General features: G+C 65.8%; 2 protein-coding genes across 5 annotated transcripts; one reads left to right on the plus strand and one right to left on the minus strand.

Annotated features, from left to right (window-relative positions):
* Nucleotides 1–3,738: 3,738 nt before the first annotated feature.
* GPX3 (glutathione peroxidase 3) lies at nt 3,739–5,961 on the plus strand. Its single transcript, XM_080555659.1, has 5 exons — nt 3,739–4,030; nt 4,696–4,849; nt 4,952–5,069; nt 5,175–5,274; nt 5,368–5,961. Exons 1-5 carry the CDS (start codon nt 3,944–3,946, stop codon nt 5,572–5,574), a joined length of 666 nt encoding a protein of 221 aa, XP_080411785.1. The 5' UTR covers nt 3,739–3,943; the 3' UTR covers nt 5,575–5,961.
* A 618-nt stretch (nt 5,962–6,579) lies between these two features.
* On the minus strand, nt 6,580–20,906 carry TNIP1 (TNFAIP3 interacting protein 1). 4 transcript variants are annotated; one of them, XM_080555652.1, is made up of 18 exons: nt 20,769–20,906; nt 14,343–14,513; nt 13,465–13,587; nt 12,757–12,836; nt 12,583–12,651; nt 10,846–11,037; nt 10,506–10,600; nt 10,346–10,427; nt 10,055–10,144; nt 9,883–9,948; nt 9,607–9,738; nt 9,405–9,533; nt 8,953–9,075; nt 8,626–8,751; nt 8,133–8,213; nt 7,827–8,021; nt 7,587–7,677; nt 6,580–7,174 (listed from the first exon to the last, which is right to left on the minus strand). In XM_080555652.1, the coding sequence occupies exons 2-18, from the start codon at nt 14,473–14,475 to the stop codon at nt 7,149–7,151; spliced, it is 1,833 nt and encodes a 610-aa protein (XP_080411778.1). In that variant the 5' UTR covers nt 14,476–14,513; nt 20,769–20,906; the 3' UTR covers nt 6,580–7,148. The 4 variants fall into 4 exon arrangements, with proteins under 4 accessions (XP_080411778.1, XP_080411776.1, XP_080411777.1 ...); XM_080555650.1 differs by having other exon boundaries at nt 10,055–10,147; XM_080555651.1 differs by lacking the exon at nt 20,769–20,906 and adding an exon at nt 19,123–19,389.
* Nucleotides 20,907–22,740: the final 1,834 nt, after the last annotated feature.

Here is a 22,740-nt window from a genome sequence, read left to right on the forward strand (position 1 = left end):
GGGGGAGCCGAGACATTTTTGAGGCGTGACAAGGGGGGGATTGGGCTCAGGCTGCTGCACGCTTGGAAATTCCTCCTCCCGAGAGCGAGCGAGATAAGCAAATCCTCCCGGGGCCCTCGCTCGGAGCAGCGCCCGAGGTCGCAGGCAGTGTTGTGCAGGAGAAAAAAATGCCTTCTGCTGCCCAAAGGGAGCCGGCGGCTCACGATGCGTACACCGAGGGGGGGTCAGTGCAGGTGCCGGGGGGAGGCCACCGGCCCCAGGGCCGCGGAGGCTGCTTGCGGCGAGGTGCTGACGCAGGATGTTGTTTTTCAGCTCGCTTCCGAGCGGTGACGAGAGCCGCGGCGAGCACAGAAGCAGCTGGCTCGCCTGCCCGGCTCGCGCGTAACGCTGCCCAGCGGCACCGCGGAGGTGGGGGCTCCCCGGGAGGGTCGCGAGGGGCTCCGGCAGCAGCCCCCCCGTGCTAACCCCGGCTTTTCCAGCCTGTCCCTGCAGGTCCCAGGCAAATGGGGAGGGAAGGGGACAGGGTTTGCGCAGCCATAAGAGGCTTGGTGATGCATTTCCAGAGGAGAGCAGGAGCCGACCCCGAGCATCTCGGCCACGGGGGGCAGAGGCAGCGTTGCCTGCAGCAGCTGCTGGCACGGGACCCAGACAGAAACCCTACGGCCCCACGGGGAGGCTCACGGGGTACCCAAGCTGCCCCCCCGTGCTCCTGGCTGCAGCGGAGCCTCCAGGAGCAAACAGGGGAGTCCTCACGCCCCATGGGCTCGCCGTTCCCCCGCTTTGGGAAGGAACAAATCCCAGCTTGGGGGGGCGGCGTGGCCGGGGGCTCCTTTGGCCGGAGGGAGATGGGGAGCCCCCAGAGGTCACCTGCATCCCCTTCCCTGCCTGGCCCGGCCTCCCTCCCGTCAGAGCTTGTTTTGCTTTTGCCTCCCGTCGCACACCTAGAACAAAAGTTCAGAGGTTGCCCTGGGATTGACGCTGCGCCAGTGCCACGCGCCGGCTCCCAGGCTGTGTCCAGGACGCAGAGGGACCCCCCCCCACCCCTTGCTGCGGAGAAGGGACAAGCACTGCCGGGGGACACGGGTTTGGAGGTGATGGGCTGCAGAGCACCTGGTGCTGTGCTGCACGCCCGAGCGATGGCGGGCAGGACACTGCTGGCCCTTGGGGAGGCGGCGGCGGCGGCGACGGGGGCTGGAAGTGCCGCTGGCCTCCAGCCTCAGCCCCCTGCCAAACATCTGCAGCAGGCGGGGGCTGGCTCCAGCCCGGCTCCGGAGGAAAAACATCCGAGGAGGGAGGTTCACGTGCGGTCAGCCCGCTCCGTGCTCCCTCCGCTCGGGGGGGATCGGCCCCTCGAGCTTGTGGGGGCTTGGGGGTGACGTGCCCAGGGTCCCACCGGAGCTGGTGGCAGGGCTGGGGGCCCGCTGACCGTGGCTCGTTAGATCCTTCCCCGTCCCCTAGCCCTCTCTCCGCGGAGGCTGGTTCAGCGCCAGGACCCAAGGAGCAATTTGTTTTTATTTTGGTTTCGGGAAAAAAAAAAAAGCAGTTCAGGAGCAGGTCAGCCTTTCCGTGCGCGTGGAGGCGATTAGGGATGTGTGGAGGGGCCATGGCCGCGCTGTGCCACGGCTGGGTGCAGCCCCCCTCCCGGCCCCAAGTCCCCGGGAACGACAGGAAAGCTACCGAAACCCCACAGGGGCAATTAGGGCATGGAAGAGGAGTGGGAGGCTCTTCCCGTGGTGGGAAATAGCGGGGAGGGGGCACAGCCCCGAGCAGCTCCGTGTGCCCAGGGTGCGCAGCGCCGTGCTGGGCACGCTCCGGTCCCTGCCGGCCGCAGGACGTGAGCGACGTGTCGGCCCTGAGCCGCAGCCCCCACCGTCCCAAACGCCCCCCCCGAGCCCAGGAGGTGGGAGGGGAGGGTCGAGCCTGCTTACTCTGGCTCCCACAACCTCTCTGGTTTTGGCAAGGAGCCGCCTCGCGCCGCCCACAGCCACATCTGCGAGGGGTGAGCGGAGCATCCCGAGCACCCCCTGGCACGGGAGCTGCGGCCAGCACGTCGCTCGGGGCTCTGAGCGCTCCCCAGGCAGCGGCTGAGCGCTACAGAGGATTTTGTCTCCCACCCTGCAGTCTGCCGCCCGAGCCAGGAATCTCCATCCGGGGGTGGAGAGGTCAAAAAGGCACTTTTATTTTTTCGCTCTTGTTTGTGTGGAGCGGGAGGACCGCCCTGCAGCGCTCCGGGACAAGCTCTAGGGAAGGGCTAAGCCGCTTCTCCGTAGCGGTGCTGGCTCAGAGCTTTGGGAAATGCCACCCGTGACAGAGGGACCCGCAGTGACTGCCCCGCGGCCTGGCTCTGGGGTCCCCTCCATCCGGAGGCACCGCTCCCTCGTGCGGGGAGGGGACCCTGCGCCGGCTGTCCCCTGCCGCGGGCATGCCCCGTCCCCTCTTGTCCCTAGTAAGGACCGGAGGTTCAGTGCTCTACAGCCCCATTTCCCCGATTTATTAAGCAATCCCAACTGCTTTCCATCAGCAACGTGTCCCTGCCTGCGGCGTTTCCCCTCGCTGGCCTCGAGCAGCCCCCAGGGCCGCTCACCCCAGCACAGCGAGCGTCCCTGCTGCTCCCTCCTGCACCGGCATTGGCCCAGCAACTGCCCCTAAACCTCAAACCGCTGCCGGTGGGTGCCAAGCGCAGCCACCCCCGGGTGCCCCTTTCCACATCCCAGCTCCTCCGTGCACCCAGGCCCCTGCCCAGCTCTGTGGGTTTGCAGCCAGCCTGTCCCAGCACGTCCCGTTCCTGCCTTCGCCCGTGGGACGGGGATTGCTCCCAGCCTCCCCCGAGGCTGTGGCCTCGCTGCCCTTCCCCGGAGGCTGCTGTGACAGCGAGGTCCTTGACAAAGCCTTGGCAGGGCTGGCCCTGCTTTCTAGCAAAGACAAACTCCCATGCTGGTGCTGGCAGTGCGCTGTTTGGGGTCCCCCGGGGCTCTCCCACTGCCACCCTCTGCCCCAGGCCGGTCGCCCCCTGACCGCAGCCTCACCCCAGCTCCCCTCCGGCCATTCAGTCCTCCCGTTAAATTATTTTAAGGGGCTTTAGGGAATTTACACCTCACCGCGGATATTTCCTTGGAGCCAGCCCAGGATAAATGTTTGCATTCCCCGGTTATGCAAGCAGGGCCCTGGCAATTCCTGTCCCTGGGGACGATAAGGGCTAAGGGACCGCCGCGCCCTGCCCGCGGCCGGTGAGCACAGCATCGCACCGGGGGCACTGCGGGGCAAAGCCCCCCCAGCCCCGGGGTGGCTTTTAGGAAAAATGGGAAAGCCTCATTTGCTCTGGTTGTAAACTCGAAGCTCGATTGATGCTTCTTCAGCCCGGAGCATCACGGCCACGGGGGGAGAGGGCACTGGAGCTGGGGGTGGGGGGGACCCCACAGACCCCTGCCCAGCCTCCCGAGGGATGCTGACGGAGGGATGCTGACGGTGGGATGCTGACGGAGGGATGTTCGTGGAGGGATGCTGATGGGGCAGCTCGGTGCTCAGCTCCCAGCACCTCAGCCCGGCGACCCGCTCCGCGCGGTGACCCCCGCCCGGCACCCCTTCGCTTTCCACCCTGCACCGCGCTGCTCCCACGAAAACCCAAACCCCGCGCCACGAAAGTGCCACCCTGGCCCCGACACCTTCTTCCCCCTTACCAAAACAAACAAACAAACAAAAAAAAAACCCTTAAAAAATCGCCCCCCCGGGGCGCGGGGCGCGGGCGCTTTGCGCAGCGGCCGCCCCAGGGCGCACACGGTTAACGGGCGGCCCCGTCCCTCCCGGCGGGGATTGGCTCCGGGGGGCGGCCCCGCCGCTATTTCCCCGTCGCCACCGGGCTGGGAGAGGGCAGAAGGCGGCGAGGCTGAGCCCCTCCGTGCCGTGCTTCTCCCGGGGCGGGGGGGTGCCCGCGACCGCCCCCGCCATGGGGAGCTGGTGCCGGGGAGCTTGGATTTTGTCCCTCGTCTTGGCCGGGTTCGTCCAGCCGGGGAACAGCCAGGAGAGGGAGAAGGTATGGGGGGGGGGTAGGGGGGCGACCCCCCCCGCCACGGGGACCGCGGGGATGGTGGCGTGGGGTCGGGGAGAGCGGCGGGGGGGGGAAGCCCCGTGCGCTGCCGGGGCGCGGAGCGGAGCAGGATCGGGCCCCGCGGAGGCTGAGCCCCCCCCCCCCGTGACTCTCCGTCCTGCCAGCTCCCAAAATAGCCCCCGGGTGCCACTTGGGTGCCTGGCTCCTGCCACGGCAAGGGGAGGTGCCCCCCACCCCCCCCCGGGTTAACCCCTGCTGCTCCATCCTCGCGCTTCCCCGCGGGGGCCCGATCCTGCCCCGCTCCGCCCGGTGCCCGGCACCGCTGCCGGGTGCGCAGCGACGCGGCCGGCCCTCGCGGGGCTGTTTTCCTCCCGGTGCTGGCACGCTCGGGCTGCTTGCTGGCCTCTCGCCTCCCTGAGAGATCCCGGCTGGATAAACATCCCCGCCGAGCCCCGGCCCCGCTGCGTGAGCGTGCCCCTCTTGGCACACGCGTGTGCCTAAAGCTGCCCGGCTCACCGCAGCCAGCCCTGCGCCCGGTGGCGGGAGAGGTGACGGTGGCAGCCACCGTCCCGGCACCGTGACAGCCACCGTCCCTGCCCCGTGGGTGCGGGTGGCCGTGGGACACCCCCGTCCCGCTCCCCGTCCCGCAGGTGAAATGCTATGACTCGGTGCGGGGCACCATCTACGACTACGGGGCCCTGACCATCGACGGGGACGAGTACATCCCCTTCAGGAAGTACGCGGGGAAGATGGTGCTCTTCGTCAACGTGGCCACCTACTGAGGGCTCACCCTGCAGTACCTCGGTAAGGAGGGGACGGCCCTGGGGGGGTCCCTGGGGGGGACGCTGCGCCCAGCAGCAGGATCCTGGCTGCCGGCCCCGCTAACCCGGCTCTGCTTGCGCGCAGAACTGAATGCACTACAAAATGAGCTGGGGCCCTACGGGCTCGTGGTCCTGGGCTTCCCCTCCAACCAATTCGGGAAGCAGGAGCCTGGCCAGAACTCCGAGATCCTCCCGGCGCTGAAGTGAGTACCGCGGGGGTGCTGCGAGCCCCCCCCAGCCTGGGGATGAGGTTTGGGGGGCCCCCCGCTGCGGGTGAGACGCGGGTCACCCCCTGCTGTCCCCCGCAGATATGTCCGGCCAGGAGGCGGCTTCGTCCCCAACTTCCAGCTCTTCCAGAAAGGGGATGTGAACGGGGCCAAGGAGCAGAAGGTCTACAGCTTCCTGAAGGTGGGTGCCATGCCAAGGGGGGGGGCAGCACCCAGCTTGCTTTTTTTTTTAGGGGGGGGGACGAGGCACTGACCTGTCACCCCCGCCTTGCAGAACTCCTGCCCACCGGTGGCGGAGGAATTCGGGAACCCCAAGAACCTCTTCTGGGAGCCCCTGCGGAACCACGACATCAAGTGGAACTTCGAGAAGTTCCTGGTGGGCCCCGACGGCGTGCCCGTCATGCGCTGGTACCACCGCGCCAACATCGCCACCGTGAAGAACGACATCGTCGCCTACATGCGGCGGCAGCGGGGCCACTAGGGCCGGCGGCACCGGGGTGGAGGGGGTCACCCCGAGATGCCCTCTCCCCCCTGGAGATCCAACCCCATGCTGCATCACCGTCCCTCTCCCCAGGGACCAGTCCCACCGCATCCTTCCCACCTCCACCCCTGCTGGTGACACCCCCCCCCCCAGTGGATGCAGGGGCCGCCCCCCCGGGGGCAGAAGATCGCATCTCCATGAAGGCCTGGCCTGAAAGCCCCCGGTGTGGGGCGGGCCGGGCCTGATCCTGCCCGGGCGCGGAGCAGCTCTTCAGTGCATTCAGGCTGCCCGCGGTGCCGCGCAGGGACGCGCTCCTCTCCCAGCCCGGGGTGGCGGCCCCTGTGCTCCCCCCCTAGAAATGCCCAATAAAGGCTCTGCAAACGCGCAGCCCTGCGTCTGCGACAGGGGTGGGGGGCTCCGAGGTGGGGACAAAGAGGGGGGGGGACAGAGGAGTCACCTACCTCGGCTATGGGGCAGGGGACAAGCCAAGGATGGGGGGCACCATCTCCAGGCGGGGATGACAACTGCAGCCCCCCCCCCGGCTGGAAAACCTCCCAGCGTTTATTACGGCTTATAGCAATCACGGATTTATCATCCCGGCTCCTAACGCTTGGCGGCAGAGCCCCCGGCGGTGCCAAGCCCAGCCTCCGGCGGTGCCAGGCTGGGGCTCGGGCAAAGCGAGGGGAGCGCTGATCAGGTTTCAGTCCAGAGCAAAGAAGGGAAAAACCACGGGCAAAAGCAGGCAGGAGGAGCGCTGCTGCGAGCTGTAAGCAGCGCCCAGGTCCTGGAGAAAAGCATGCCCCGGCTGCACGGCTCCTACTGGCTCGCACGTGACAGTGACGCTTGCAGGCTCGGTTTTATTTTTCCCCCCCTCCAGACTTGTTTTCCTGGAGCGAGCTCGAGTTGGAGCAGCTGGCCCCGGCCGCAGAGCCGCAGGGAGCGGGGGGACGCAGGGGACATGGGGCTGAGGAAGCAGAGCAGGCGCTCAGATAAATAAATACTGGGTTGCTTGTGCAGCGATTCGGTTCCTATTTTTCTCTGGACACGTGGCTACATCGGAACAAATCTGGAAAAACAGTCTAGACAACTCCCACCTCGAGCATTTACACCGAGGCTCTTCCGGAGAAAGCACTCTTTCAGGAAGAAAACAAAAGAGATTCAGCTTAGCTTCGGTCCTTAAATAAATACGACGACACCAACCACCCTCGGCCCGGCTGTTCGCCTGGGGGCGCGGGCTCTCCCAGCGCCAGGAGAGGCCCCGCCGGCGGAGATGCTCCTCATGGGGAGGAGGCGAAGCTCCTGGACCATGGGAAGCTCCTGGGCAGCGCCAGCTCCTCTTCCCGAAGACGTGGCCCCGCTCGCCCAGCCGGGCACGCGGCCGTACGGGGACGGCCGTGCCACCCGCCAGCCCTCCGGCACCGCGGTGCTCTCCGGCCCCAGGCGCGCATCCAGCGCGTGGCTCCGCACAGGGCAAACGGCCGGAGGAAGGTCCTAGATCTATGTACACGGGCACACACACACATCCTACTTCCTTCTGCTGCTAGCCTGTGGCACGGCGACGGCGCTCCTGGGCGTTACGGCAATCCGGGGCCTGCCTGTTCTGAGACATGAGACACCAGCACGGCCTCAGCACCGCTCCTGGGCCACCGCGTCTGGCTCTGGGACGGAGCGGCAGGAGTGCGGGGCCCCAGCCCACAGCCGTTCCCACTCTCCCCTTTGAGCACCCAGTGCCGTAAACCCCGGGGCTGCTCGGGGTCCAGCGCCTGCAGACATTTCCAGCACTGCCGCAAGCCCCTCGTGTTTGGGGTCTTTAGGGGAGGGGATGAGGCAGGGGGACAGAGCAGGGACCGACCCCATGGCCGGGCTGGGCGCTGCACGCAGCAGCATCGCTGCCCGTCTCCTCACATCAGTGGGGGCTGAGGGGAAAGCACTGCCTGAAAACCCGTCCCCTCCCTCCCCAGCATGTGTGCTGCCTGCTGCCTGGGGCTCTGGGGCCGCAGAACGAGCCTTACCCAAATCCTTGGGGACCGGTTTCACCCCAGGCATGGCCGGGGCGTTCTGGCTCCGGGACATGGCGCAGGGCGGGCGCCAGGGGTATTCTGGCTGCAAGAGCAGATGGAAACAGAACCGGTGAGTGACCGGGCACGTACAGCACGAGGCTGCACTCCGTACTCGGAGGCAGCAAACCCCAAACCCGCTCGCAGGGGACTTTGTGCTCCCCGTTGTGCCGCCGTGGGTAGGTAGATGCTCACCGGGGGGAAATGGTGGAAGTTCTGTCCCGGTGCGTGCTCACCCGGCATTGCCGGCGGGTATCGGATCTGCTGCCACTCGTCGAAGCCGTGGTAGACGGGGTGAGGCACGGGGGGGCTGTACTGGTACTGGTACATGGGGCAGGCCGGGCCCAGTGGCCCCGGCAGCGGCTCGGGGTGCAGCCGCTCTCCAGAAGCCTGCGAGGAGCCAGGGGAGATGCTGAGAGCCCGAGGGCAGCCCACCCACACCAAGCACCGGCCCCCAGCTCCCCTGCCCCGGGGCCGGGAAGGGTTCTTCCCTCGTCCCACCTGTTTGTGCTGCTTCAGCATCTTCTTCAGCTTCTCCTTCTCCTCCTTCTCCCTCTGGCAGTCGTCCTTGGAGGCGCGCAGCTGGGGGCGAGGGGACAGGTTAGTGCAGAGCCCACCCTGATGCTCAGTGCCCCGCAGGACTCCTGCACAGTCTCCCCAAACCAGACCTCCAGGAGAAGAGCAGGAGGGAGGTGTTTGAGAGGAGATAGCCCCAAAGCCCTCCCCATGGGCTCGACCACGTCAGGCTCACTGTGGATAGCTGCTGACACCTTTCAAAGACACCTTCCTGTGCCAGGCTGGACGGGTGCATTGTGTCACCCACCCGAGTAAATGTCAGCTCGCCCCATCTGGCTCTGGCAGGGACAAGTGGCAGCAAAACCACCGCTCTGGCCCCTCTGTCCCTCCTCATCTGCTCTGAGGTGGGCACGGTGACCTCCATGCTGATGGGGACGAGCATCTCTGACTTGCCCCCGAAGGACCCAGCGCTGCTCACCTGGTTGTTGGAGACCACCAGCTGCTTCTGCAGCTTCTCCAGCTGCTGCTTCAGCTCCTCCTTCTCCTCGTTCATCCTCTCCCTGTCGCTCCGCTCCCGCTGGAAGTCTTCCTCAAAAATCTTCACCTGGCAGAAGGCAGGGCTGGGTGGGTGCCTGGCTCACCCCGAGGCGGGCACCGCTGCTGTGTTATCACTCCCCGACCCCATCAGCTGCACCAAGCCCCCGGCACGCACGTCCAGCAAAGGAGTGGAGGATGCTGAGCTCCCCAGCACCGCGGCACAGGCGCTGTGCTCCCAGCCCCACCACGCTCCCAGCTCCCGTCCTACCTGCTGCTTGAGCAGCTCGTTCTGGGTCAGCAGCTCCTGCTGCGGCACCTTCCCGGCCGGCTCCAGGGTGCCGGCGAAGACGGGCGGTGGGGAGGCTTGGACGTTCAGGGCCTCCTCTAGTGCCTAGCGAGGGAGAGGAGGAACACCGAGGGTGTTAGAGGGGGTGACATCTCTGGGGGGCCGTGGGAAGGGGGTATAGCTGGGAAAGAGCACGAAGGACTACAGATAGCCGCACTCCCTGGGGAGCCCGGAGGGATGGGGTGGGCATCGCCTGATGCTGCCACCCCCAGGAAGAGGGCAAGCACGGGGCGGGGGGCATCTCCTTCCATGGCTCCTGGGCAAGGAGCTGGGCTGGAAGGGGCTGAACACGATCAGCTTTGGACGTGGGGGAGTAGAAGAGGCTGGGTGGGCAGCACAGAAGCCATTTTCCAGGGTCGTGCCCTGTCCCCGACCTTGTTCAGCCGCTGGATCTCCCTCTCCTGGTACTCCCTCTGCCTGGTGACGGGCGCCAGCTGCTCCTGCAGGAACCGCATCCTCTGCTGCAGGTCCCGCACCTCCATGGCCAGCCTGTCCTTCTCCGCCTGCGGGGATGGGGTCAGTCAGGGGAGGGCGATGGGGCCGGCAGCTTCCCACCGCCCGACCCTGGGGACTCGCCTCCTCCGTTTCGATGCGGGATTTGGCCAGGAGCAGCTTGCGGTCGAAGTCCCGCTGCTTCTGCTCCCGCTCCGCCTCCATCTCGGTCAGCGCCCGCCGGGCCTCGGCCAGCTCCTGGTGCACGTCTGTCATCTGTCGGCGGGGAACAGGGACATTGGGGCCACCTGGAGCTGAGCAAGGCACAGCCCCAAGCCCCTTCCCCACGCTGGGTCTCCTCCGAGCACCCTCTGTGCCCGGCAGAGGCGCGCGCCCTGAGCACGCAGCCCCAAGCCCTACCTTCTGCTCGTACTTCTGCTTCATGGCTCGGAAGTGCTGGTCCCACTGCTTGTTCACCTCCAGCAGCTGCGGGCAGAGAGTGCTGGCTGAGCAGTGGCCCGGCACGCAACCCCACAGCCCAAACCCACCCCGATCCTCCGTGCTGCTGCCTCCGTGCCAGCCCCATCCTCACCTCCCTGCGCTGGTGCTCCAGGATCTTCACCTTCTTCTCCTTGGCCTCCAGGTCTCCTCTGCCCAGCGCCTTCTCCGCTCCTGCCCCGCTCTGCTGTGGGTGCACACACGGGGCTTTTGCAAGCCATTTTCCTTCCCACGGCCACCCCTTCCCTAAAGGCCCTGAGAAGGCGCTCCAGTCATACTGGGACAAACTGGAGAGAACCCAGATGAGGTGGGGGATATCTGCCTGTGTGTTGGCTGGCTCCCTGCTCCCTCCCCGGCCCCTCCGAGGACAACGCTGCCCCTGTACCTGCTGCTGCTCAGCAGCTTCCCTCTTCGCACTTTCCTGGTTGCTCAGCGTCACCATCCTCCGCAGCTCCTGGTTCTCACACCTGCAGGGAGAGACCCCCGGGTCAGCGGGGAGAAACCCCCGGGGCGGCCCCCGTCCCCTCGCTGCCGGCCACCCTCACCTGAGCTTCTCCAGGGCCTGGTTCCTCTGCTCCAGGTCCCTCTCCAGCTTGGTTCGCAGCTCCTTGTTCTCAGTGTGCAGCGTCTCACACAGCGTCTGCGGGGTCAATGCCAGCAGTGTGAGGACCCCCCCGGCACCACCGCACACAAACACCCTCCTTTTACCAAGGCTGCCAGCCCCGAGAGCCTCCCTGGGTGCCCACCGAGCCCCCAGCACAAAAACCCCCTTCATTCCAAGCCGTAGGCGGTGCCCACCTTGGGGACCTGCTCCACAGGGGGTTTGGTTTAAAAAAAGGGGGAACAAAAAAAAACCAAAACCCCAAAAGGCCAGGGTTGACTCACCTGCAGGAAGGACGTTCTCTGCTCGTTCTTGTGCACCTTGGAGGCCAGGCGCTTGAGCTCGGAGGCCATGTAGCCCATGCGCACGAAGACCTGGTCCTTGCTGGCCTCCTGGGCGCAGCCGCTCAGCGTGTTTTCCAGCTGCTGCAGCTGCGGCAGCAGGTTGGCGTCCTCGGTGGGCAGCGGCTCCAAGTCCTGGGCAGGGAAGGGGATGAATTAGGGTCAGAGGAGTTCAAGGAGCATGGCAGAGCCCCTCCTGTTGGGCACTTCTGCCTCCCGCAGCGCCCGGCTGTGCCTCAGCCCCGCTCCTGGCTGCTTGCTCACGCGTCCGCTCCCTCTGATGGCATCTGCGCCTGCAGGCAGCGCTGCCCTCGCTGCGCCCCAAAGACACCTTCCCTGAACCTACAGGTCGCGCCCCTCTGACCCCACACTTCTTTGCCACCCACGAAGGAAGCGAGGCGCAGAGGGCAGCACTGCAAGCACTCAGGCTGTGGAAACACCCAGGTTTCAGCTCTCCAAAACTGCCAGGGACAGAGGCACTGCACCAACCCTCAGTGCACTAAAAAAATTGGCGTTGGCTTTACAAAGGTTTGATGCCCAACCCCTGGGTACGGCTACCCCAAGTCCCGGGGTGGAAGGGGAATTTCTCTAACAGCTTGCCAGCCCCTCGATTCCTGCCACCCTTGCCAATCCACGCTCCTCGATGGTAAAGGAGCCATCTCCAGCCCATAACCCCTTCTCTTTCTGAAGCTGCTTCCTCCCAGTCTGCAGGGCCTTCTCCCCTCTGCGCTGCTGGCTCAGGACACCTTACCTCAGCCTGCTCCTTCCCCTCGTCCCCCAGCATGGCTCTGAAGCTCCCCTGCTTGCCACGGCACCGCACGGTGTGTGGGACGTTTAACAGAGGCTGGGGGAGCTGTGGTCGGGCGCACCCTCGGGCGTCACGGCACACCCCGACCTACGCACGCGGGGTGTCCCCAAGGGGCTCGTCCTCCCTGCTCGTGCCTGCTGCCCTCCTGTATCGCCTGGGAAACCCGCGGCAGCGCCGGCACACACAGCCCGGCCCTGGCTGCCTCCCAGGCGGGGACACGCTGGCACACCTCCGCCCGCGGCGCTCCCAGCCCCGCTGACTCACCGGCCACCCTCGGGAACTCCCTGGGCTTCCCCGGCGGCCCCTCCTGCCCCAGCGCCCCATACCTGGGGTAACAGCCCCGAAACTGCCACGGGAGGGTGTGCGGCGCGGCGGGGAGCCAACCCGCGGGTGTGTGCCGGGGGGTCCAACGAGACCCCAGCCTGGCAAACGGGGATGTGCGAGGACAGCGCGTCCCCGAACATTTGTCCCCTTGGTACTGCCATAGGGGCTGCGATGGCTGGAGTCACCGTCCCTGCTCCTGTCCCTCCCAGCACACCCAAAAAGCTGGAGCAGATGAGGGGACAGTGCCAGGCTGGGGACATTCAGGAGGCAGCAAACAGCAGGAACAGAGCTGGTCCTCCCGCTTGCTGCGGGACTGGGAGGGGAGTGTCAGGGCATCCCCACAGCTCACCCTGCCATCACAGCCCTTCCTGTCCCTGTCACAGCGCTCGGACACACCGGTGTCCCCAGATGCCTGGGGCACAGATGTCTTTCCCCCAGCCCCCTGCACACGGTGGGACGGAGCGAGGTGAGGGGAGCACAGCCCCGGGGCCGCACGGATCCCCCTGCCCACGACCGGCCGGGTCCCAGCCCCGGGCCCACTCACTCACCGCTCTCCCGCTGTCCTGGGGGAAGCCCTGCGCTTCCACGGCCACGATCTCAAACTCCGACGAGGAGCCCTGCAACAGGAGGCAGCCGGGTCAGGTCCGACGGGGAGCGGCAGCCCCCACACGGAGCATCTCCCCTCCACACATCCCCCACGAGCTCGCGCTCCCACCACTCACATTTGGAGATTTCTGCACTTCTGCCTCCGGCTGGGCGCTGCCTGGGGCGGCCAGGGTGGAGCTGGGCTTGGGGCCGGCGGCTGCAAGAGGGGAGAAGAGAGATCCGTGAGCGCTTTGGGATGCAGAGAGCAGGGACCGTGAGCTCAGGCACGAATGCAGCTTCCCCTCGGCAGCGGGGATGGGACAGACACCTCCCAAATTCCAGGGGCAGGGCTGCCAGGCAAAGCTGCAGAAGTTTTCCTGCTGGCCTTTGCCCTCAGCAGGCTGAACCCACAGGAGCTGGATCTAGCAGGACCTTGTCACCCCTGCCACTTCTTATCGCTCCGAACTGCTGTGCTTCAGGCAACCCGACCTCGGTGCCAACAGAAACACTCGGCTGCAGCAGCTCTACGCCAGGGCTCCCCAGAAAAGGAGGCTCCTGGCCGAGCTCAGCATCGCCAACAGGCTCCAGAGATGAGAGGGCCGCAGGCTGGAGCTGCCTCGGCTTTCCCTACTACAGCTGACCCCATGCAACAGAGCTCGGGCATGGCTAAGGAGCCAGAGCAGCTGCGAGCAAACTCTGCGTTATGGTGGGATGAAGCCAGGTTGGGTTGTTTAACAGAGAGGTGAGCGCCCCTGCACCAACCCTCAAGAAAATCCCCTTCACATCCCCCCCCCCTGCCCCGAGCTGTCAGGGTAGCCCTGCTCGGCGAGCCTCCCGCCTCCTACCTCCGCTTTCCACCAGCTCCTCCAAGGCAGACGAGCCCATCAGCATTTTGTTGTCCTTCACGAGGTCCTCTGCCTTCTGCCGCAGCTTGGACGCCTCCACCTGGGACTCCTCCAGCAGCTCTCCTGGGGGGCAGCGGCAGGACGCTCACCCGGTGCTCACCCCCCTTCCCCAGGGACCTGCGCTGCCGCAGCCCCAGCCACGAGCCCCGAACCCCCCGTTTGGGTGCAGGAGCACCCAGCACGGTCCTTTTTCATCCAGAAACTACTCTTTCACACCAAACCCCGCGGCAAAGCTCTATCCGTGGCTCACTGGCTGCAGAACCGGTGGCAGGAGGCACCCCCAGAGGTCTCCTCCACCTCCCACGGGAGCCGAATTTAAGCCTGGGCAGGGCACGGTCGAGGCTGCAGGTCTTGGGGTCTGGCAGCGCAATCCCCTCCCACCCCAGCGCGTCCCCGTCCCAGGCAGGGCCACGGCAGTCATGGGGATCACGAGGGAGGTGGAAATTCGGCTGCAGAAGCAGGACTCGAAAGCGGAAGCTGGGTCATGGCACCGAAAGCAAAACCTGGGGCGGGTGGGGGAAGGCGGCAGAGGAGGAGAAAGGGGGTGGCACCGCCGGGCTGGGGCGTTCCAGTGCCGGCACGTCCCAGCTGCTGTGCCCTTCATCCCACGGCTGCTGGGCCCTTCATCCCACGGCTGCTGGGCCCTTCATCCCACGGCTGCTGGGCCCTTCATCCCACTGCAAAGCGCCCCAGGAGCTCTCGTGGAAAAGCCCTGGCTCTGGGCACCCTTCTTAAAGAGGGCCAGGGAACGGGTGCGGGCTGCGCCGGGGCTGCCCAGCAGCCAAACCTTGTCCGCCAGCAGTTCCCGACAGAATTACCGATAGACTTTATCCCTTGCATCTTCTCCTTCAGCCGGGCGTTCTCCTCCATCAGCCGCTCGAAAGCCGCGGATCCATTCTCCTCCGTGCCCCCGCCGGGGTCGTAGATGCGGTAGGGGCCTCTCCCTTCCATGTCTGCCGTTTAACCGCCGACCTCCCGGCCGGGCATCCCTGCGGGGATGAGCACGGCGTCACCTCCACCCACCGCACAGGACCACGGTCCCCACCGCGGCTGTGCGGGGAGCACGGAGAGCATCAGGTGAAGGCATTTCCCTCTGAGGGCTCTGCTCACGCCAGCCCCACGTGGGTGAACGTGCCGGGGTGAGTCACGGCCATGAGAGCTGTCACGAGAGCGGGCATCACCAGCGGTCCCCGGGGAGGTGGCAGCCACCCACATCCCCGTGGGGACGGGGACCCAGAGGTTCCTGCCCAGCCTCGGGCATCCCCGCGGCCGGGAGGATGCTCCTTTTCGTTCAGGAGGCTCTGAGAAGGACCTGGGGTTAGGTTTTGGTTTTCTTGCCAAATGCTTTTTCCTACCGAGTGTGAAAGGGATGGGATCTTAAACCGAAGTCACAATTTCCTCCTGTGCAGCGGGGCAAACAAACACTGAATGGAACCAACACACCCAGCCTGCCAACGTCTTACTGGAAAGCCCCTCAGACAAAGAGTTCTGCAAATATTTCTCACCAAAAACAGAGCCGAGAGGGGAAGAGAGGGAAAAAAAACCAAAACAAAACAACAAACCACCAAATCCTTCCACTCTGCTCCCAAGCGCTGCACGCGTCGCAAACGAAAACAGAGGGCACGGGGTGAGGAGCAGCCCTGCAGTGCCGGGGGAGCCTGCGAGCTGCGCGGGCTGAGCCTCCGGCAGCCAGGACACGCTCTGCCCTCGGCTTCAGCCGGAGAAACCAGGTCCCCACGGAACGCGTTCCTGAAACGGGGTGCCCGGAGGTAACCAGGTCAGCGCCGGGCCGGGAGCAAGGCACGAGGGAAGGGAACACCTGAGCGCAGCGCAGGATTTGCTCGGTTAATTCCTTGCGCGTGGGGGCGTCCCAGCGAAACTCCCCGCTTTGTGGGAGCAGGTCCCCACTCCCCGGGGGTGGTGAAGCTGCTGCTGGGGTCACGGCCCCCCCCTTGCCAAAACAAGGCCCCCCGGTGCCTGCCGGTGCCGGTGCCAGGGCCAGTTCAGCACCCAGCAGGGCGATGGGGACACAGGGCAAACCCCACAGTGCTCCCCGAGTGCCCGTCCCCAAGCCGAGGCGGCTTGGGAATGGGAAGGGCTCAAGGAGGGGGGGCGCGTTTCGGAAGGGAAAGCCCACCCCCCCGAAACCGTCTCGACCTCGGACTAGCGCCCGTGCCAGGCGCAATCGGGGCCGGTCGGTGAGGCGGGCCGGGCAACCTGCCGCCGCGGGGACTTCCCGGCCGACAGCCGCCACCTGGCAGCACCCACAGCAATTAACAGCCGCCTCCTCGGGAGCTAATTACGCACGGCATCGTCGGGAGCCTGCCTTGGGAACGGCACCTCCTGGCCTCGGCGGAAGGCACGTCTGCCTGCCGGCGGGTCTGTGCCGGGGGCTGTAGCACGGGATAGGTGGCACGGCTCGCGCGGGGGGCTCGTCCTGCCGAAAAGGGGGACCCGCGGCAGCGGGGGGACGGCGGCTTCCCGGCTGCAGCCCCTGGCAGGCCGAGGGATGGCTATTTCTGGGGGAGGCGAGCAGCTGGCAGGAAGCTGAAGAAGAAGCGGGGCAGTTTCTGTGCCGCCAGCTCCCGGGGCCGTCGGGCAGCTCAAGTGCCACCGCAGCCTCGTGAAACGTCCCCGTCCCCCCGCCCAGGTATGCACGCAGGTGAGGGGGGGCTCATGAAATGACAGGGACACGCACACGACACCCAGGGAGGTGGCAGCACATCCGCCGCGGGGAGGTGTCACTGCGGGTGTCCTGCTGGGGGACGGGGGCAGCGGCACAGGCAGGGCTGGGGACCCGCAGCCACCTCACAGCCGCGCCGGCCGCACTCACGTCTCACCACGATCAGATCGGACGAAGGCAAAAAAAAAAAGGCTCCAGCCTCAGCTAGTTCCCAATTCTCGGGGTTTTGTCGCAGGTTTCTCTGCCCAAGGGCTGTGGATTATCCCCACGAGAGACGGGATTCAGCAGCGAGCAAGGCGCAGGCAGCACGGAGCATCGCGGCAGCACCTGAGCCTGGCTTGGTGGGGCACGGGGTCGAGGAGCAGCCCAATTTCTGCACGCAAGCCCTAGGACAGAGCTGCCACCCTTGGGACAGGAACATGGACCAGGTCACAGCTCCCAGGCCTGGTGTCACAGTTTCCTTTTTCTCTTAAAGGCTCGGGAGTGCCGAAACGTGAGATTTGCAACGAAAACCTCCCATTTCACCAAAAACGGGGGAGGAGAGAGAACAACAGACGTGCACCGGCACTCCCCAGCCACACGGCTAACCCAGGCAAAGGCTGCCGGGTTTCGGGTGGGTCGGCTGGGTTTTTTTCTGATTAAAACCACTCAGGTCCTCCCGGTGACTCCTCGCCGGTCACAAGATGCTCATGGAGGAGGAAGGCAGAAAACCCTTAGGAGGCGGCACCGGGAGAAGCTGCGAGACACCGCGGTCACCACCGGCAGCTCGGTGTTTGCTGCCCGTGGGCGGGCGCTGGGTGCAAGGAGCGGGGCGGCCAGCCCTTTAGGTAGTAAATTTTTTACGACAGCTCAGCAGGAGGAGAGAATGACAGGGCGAGTGGGCAGGGGAGACTCCCAGGAGGAGATGAAAACAGCCCGGTATTTAAACAGCTTGGGAGCAGAGCCGGCACCGCAGCCGCGGGACGCTGCGAGGTCCCCACCTGACACCAAACTCGTCCCCTCCGCGATGTCCCCGTGCTCGGGAGGGGGCACGAGGCTGGCAAAGCTCCCCCCGGGACGCAGAGCGGGGCTTTCCTCGCCCCGGCGCACCCTGTTCCTGGGAAGTCTCCTCCCCGGCGGGAACGCACGGGGGGGGAAAGTAAATCCCTGCGCCTTTACAGCATCACCTTCCTCGGCAGGGCTGAGGGTCCTCGGCACCCCTCAGAGCTCAGATAGGTGCTGTGGAGGTGGTTTTATCTGAACGCTTTGCTGGAAATCAGCAAAATGCCACAGCCCCGAGCCCAGCCTCTTATCGTCTCCAGCAGCTCCAAGGACAGACATCCCCTGGGCTGGTCTCGCCCGCAGGGAAGCAGAAGCGGAGCCGGCTTTAGGAGGAAGCAACGAGGAGAGCTCCCGGGCACCGCGCCGCGGGTACCAGGAGGAAAGCAGGTGCTGCAGGACTCCTGGAGGCAGGTCCCCGAAGGGAAAGGCCTGAACCTCCGCCCGAAGCATCCTTTCTTCCAGCCTGCCAGGGTGGGAAGGCGAGCGCAGCCCCATCCGACCCGCAGCAGGCGTTACGGACGCGTCGGGAGCAGCTCAGCTGGGGCGACCCACGCTGAAACTAGCGCCAGGGGAGAGCCGAGCAGCAGGAGACCGCGGCCAAGTTACCGCTGCCACCCAAACCCCGCGGGCTGTTGCTCTAAAAGGAGCCCTGCAGCGCTACGGGGTGGGGGGACGGCTCGGCTTCCTCCACCCACGAGGGTTTTGTACCTGCCGCTGGCAGGCGACAGCCCGCACCCCGCGCTAAAAGGCTCTGCTGTTGCGCGCAGGGCAGACCAAAAGGGCGGCAGAGGGTTTCTTGCGGGGCCAGGAAGGATGCCAAAGGACGCAAAAGCGCCTCTCCCGCTCTCACCGCTTACTTGGCCGTGCCACGGACACGGAGCTCAAGGACGCACCTCGCCGGAGCCTTCCTGTCTCTGGAATTTGCCCCGCTGCTCAAAGTCCCTCCTCGCTGCCCAGCTGTCTTTCCTGGAGGTGGCAAATAAAACCTGCGCTTTGGGAGAGGCAGCAGAGCCCTTCTTGCTTGCCCGAGAGGATGGAAGCAGCGAGCTGAAGGGAAAAAGCCGCACTTGTCCCCGTATCGGGTGCAACCGCACAACGGGGCGCTGAGGAGGGGACGCAGCCGCTGGTCCCCGCCGAGCCCGATCTCACCCAGAGGGGAGCTGGCACGCAGCACCCGTTTTCTTCCGCCCCCAGCGGTGGCCACAACCCCCCCCCCCCCCCCGGCATCATCGGGCTCCCGGCAGAGCCCGTGGGGGGACCCAGGGGTGCTCCCACCCCACAAAGGCGACCCCAAGCCCGGCAGCAGCCTGGAGCAGCCCCACGGGCCCGGGAAGTCCCGGGGTTGTGTAACCCCAAGCCAGGGGAGGAGCGAGCCCCGCGCCCCGCGCCACCGGGTGACGCCGAGCCGGCGGCCGGACGCCCCGAACCCCCCGGGGGGGCTGTGGCGGCCGGGACGGTGACCGTGAGCGCATTTTGGGGCCCTCCCGTCCCCTCCCCCCCGCCCCGCTGCCACCACCGGCGCGAGGGGCACGGACGGCGGCCCAGCAAGGGGAAACTGAGGCACGGCAACACCACGCGCCCGTTCCCGAGGCGAAACCCCTCACCGGGACGTCCCCCGCCGGTGGTGCCGGTGACAGCCACCCCTGCTGCTGGGATGGGGACGGGCCCACGGAGCCCACCGGGACACCGCCAGCACCCCGGGGGTCGCGGCGGGGCGGCGCGGGGCGGCACGGCACCGCAGCTCCCCCCGCCTCCTCCCCGCACCGAGCCCGGTGCGGCCCCGCTCCCCGCCGGTACCGGGGCGCCGCCGGCCTGGCACCGGGAGGGGGGTGCGGGGGGCAAGGGCAGCACGGCCGCGGCTGCTGCGAGCCCACCTGCTGCCGGCGGGGCTGGGGCTGGTCCCGGTGCCGGTGCTGATCCCGGTGCCGCTCCAGGTGCCGCTCCAGGTGCCGCTCCCGGTTCCGTCCCGCTCCCGGTTCGCGGTCCCGGTTCCGCTCCCGGTTCGCGGTCCCGGTTCCGCTCCCGGCCCTGGCCCCGGTCCCGGTGCCGGACCCGGACCCGGACGCGGCCCCGGCCCCGGTGCCGGTCCCGGCGCCCCCAGCCCGGCCGGAAGCGGGGCGGAAGCGGCAGCCCCGCCCCCCGGGAATTTCCCAGCTTGACCGACAGGCGCCGCAGCCAATAGGAACGGGCGGCGAGGTTATAAAAGGGGCGGGCCGCGGCGGTGCAGCGCAGTGCGCGCTATAATGGCGGCTTGTGCGGCCTAGGGGGAGACGGGGAGCTGTGTGAACCGCCACTCTTTTTTTTTATTATTTTTTTATTTTTTTCGTGAGGGGGGCAGCAGGCTTGCGGCTGTCGGCAGCCTGCCCTGTCTTACAGCCACACAAAATGGCCGGGCCCCTCCTGTGCGGGCGGCCCCCTCCTGGTGGGAAGCCCCCTGAGCCCCCGCTGAGGTGGTTTGGGGTCCTGAGGGGGCAGAGCTGATGTGAGGGGAAAAAAGGGGGGCTCTGCGGGAACCCCGGGCTGTCCTGTCGGCGTGGGTGCTGGGGGACAAAGGGAGCTTTCCTCATAAGCAGCTGGGGCAGGGAGAATTCCCCGCTGGCTCTAATTACAGGGGAACAATTACAACCTCCAGCTGCAGTGCCCATTACCAACAATCCTCTCTCTATATTGCTTATCGCATGTTTACGAGCAGCAGGAATGGGCCAGAGGAGCAGGAGCCGTGGGGAACGCCTTCTGGCCCCTGTGGTTCTCTGGAACTCGCTCAGACGCTACCTGCCTCCGTTTCCTGCCCTGGTTTTGCCACAAGGGTATTCAAAAATAAAAATAAAAAAGTGGTGAAGCCCCGCAGTAAGCAGAGGTGCTGCTTGCTCGCTGCCTGTACCCTCACATTTCTTCCTTTCTGCATACAGTTGCTGTTCTCGGCGGGGTGGCCTTTGCTGGGGCTCATGCTGTCTCCAGCTGTCCCAGCCCTTTCCTCTGCTCACTTCCATTGTTCCTTGGTAATTTGAGGTTTTGGGGTGCTGTCTGAGTTATAAAGCTTTTTAAAAAACAGATTCCTGTCTCTGTGTGTTCTTCCGTCCAAGCAGGACGTCGCCCTCGAAGCCCTGCTGAGCCAGCTCGGCAGGTGCTGGCACCCCGTGGTGCTGGTTGGGGTGCTCGTGCCATGGGGACGGGGCAGGGAGGTTTGGCTGCGCTCCTGAGCCAGGCACCCCTGAACAGCCAACATCTCCCCGATTCTTCCCCAGATTGCTTGTTTTACCCCAGCGGCCCCGTCTTGTTCTGTAAACCCTCAGAAAAGCCAGCTTCAGAGCTAAACACAATCCCGTGCACCCAGAAAGCATCGTATTTATATCGTATTTCCCTCCTGCGAAAAATAGCCGAACCCAGTTCTATTCCTGCAAGAGCAGGAGGGGTGGCCCGGGGCTGATCTGCAGAGCTTTGGGGCTGGGGCTGAAAAACTTCTCGCGATCCCCCCTGCTCTGTCCCCGTTGCCCACCGAGCAAAGCTGCGCGCTACTCACCCGGCCGGGCGCGGAGGGGCTCGGGGGGGGGGACGGGAATCGAGCCCTTTGGTGCAGGCGCTCTCCGTCTGCGATCCCCAACTGCAGGAGCCCGGCCCAGCTGAGTTTACTTTTAGGCATGGAGAAGGGGAATTCCCCATGATGGAGGCCCCAGACAGCCTCTGCGTGGTTTTGATAGGCAGCCAGGCACCGCTTAAAGGGCTCTCCTGTGCCATTCCTCCCAGCCGAGGGGTGCGAAGGATTAGTCAGCGAGCGGAGGCAGGGAGGGGGCTGCCATGGGGGCTGTGATTCACGCAGGGACTGCTGGAGGAGCTGGTTACATCACTCGGGTTGCCTATGTCTGAGCGACTGCAGGTTTGCAAGCGCTCGGTGCTTCTCCCCGGGGAACCTGCTGCGTCTTGCAAGAGGTGCCGTCATTGTCCCATGTGTGTTCCTGCCGCCTTTTTGGCCATCCAGAACAGGAGGATGCTTCTTTGTGGGAGAGCAGGGAAGAGCTGTCCGTGCTGGTGAAGCCAGGCAGGCGTGCCAGACCTGCAGGCAGTCCACAAGGACCGTGCACCGAGGTGATCAGAACTAAAGCTGGAGCTGGAATAAGCACCAAAGGCTTACATGTTTATCTAAGAGAGGCTGAACCCAGCTGCTGAGCTCCTCACCCATGGTCCCGAGTTATGCCTGAAAGCACGGGGGAGCTGTCGTCTCCACCAGGGACGTGCAGGGCAGATTCCTCCTGCAATAAGGCCAGGAGGGTGGGGGACCCTGCTCTGCCCACTCAAATAGCTCTTCACTTTCCCCGTTTGCTCTCTGTATTCCTGCCCTAGGTCACCCCCGGGCTGGCCCCAACGCTGGGAAAAATTTCCCCCTGAGCAGTGACCGGAGCGGGGCTGGCTGACAGCAGAGCGTTCTCGTCCTGGTGGTTCTTCCTCATTCCTCCGGTCCCTCCGTGCTCACGGGGCTCACCTGACGGCAGCCGTGATTCACGGGCGTGCAGGAGCGGCTCTGAAGATGAGTTCACAGCTGCCGTTTTTACCCACTAGGGTTTTTTTAGGGAGCCTCAGCCTCGTTCACGTGAGGGCACTGTCATCGCTTCTGTGGTTACTGCTGTGCCAGCCCGTGCTGCGGCAGGCAGGGTGAGAGCACGGGCAGCCTGTCGGAGCTCTCCTCCTGCCCTCTGCTTATTTCAGGATTACATTCCCTTTGGGTTCGCCCTCCTCAGGTGTAAGGAAAGTGCACGTCTGGCCGTGCAAACCCCAAGTGGCAGCGACCAGCAGCCCGCAGCACCCAAGAAATCCTCCTGCCCTAAATGCTGCCAGGCGAACTGAGTGCATTCACCCCACGGAGACGACGGGACTGGGTGTCCCGGGTGGCCGTGCCGGGGGCTGCTGCGCAGCTGGTGGGCACAGTCGGATCGCTGCAGAGCCCCGGGACCCCTTGTGGGTTAAATCTGCCTTATGGGATCGCTTATGGGTTTAGGTCCGCACGAGGCTGCGGGTGCTGCGGGTCGGTGCCCGTGGGCAGCAGCAGTGGGGTTTTGCTGGGGGCTGCTGCCGGCAGCGCGCTGACCTGCCGCATCCCGGTACCCTGCCGGGGGAAGGAAAGCAGAAGGACGACGACGATGACGCTGCAAGAGCGCGGGGAGGAAGCTCCGGCCGCAGCAGGGGATTTCCAGAACACTGTGATCTGCTGCCTATGCAAATCAGGAACTCGAATTAACCTGGTGGGACGGGAGGGCGAGGGAGAGGGGTGCTGAGCGAGGCTGGGGCGGTGGGCTGCCGGGAGAGGGGAGGAGAGAGGATGGAAGGACTCGGGGTGGGCATAAGGTTGGTGGAAGGATGGCGCAGGGAGATGCTGGGGAGGGATCCTGCTCCTCCAGGCCTCCCGCAGCCCCCTGCCTTCACGGGCATCGGGGCTGCCCAGTGGCTTCCCATGGATGTCGGGCTGCTGTCACCTGCCTCGTTTTGCCCTCTCGCTGGAT

Source organism: Anser brachyrhynchus (genome assembly GCF_964034855.1).
Source record: "Anser brachyrhynchus genome assembly, chromosome: 14".
Taxonomy (NCBI): domain Eukaryota; kingdom Metazoa; phylum Chordata; class Aves; order Anseriformes; family Anatidae; genus Anser; species Anser brachyrhynchus.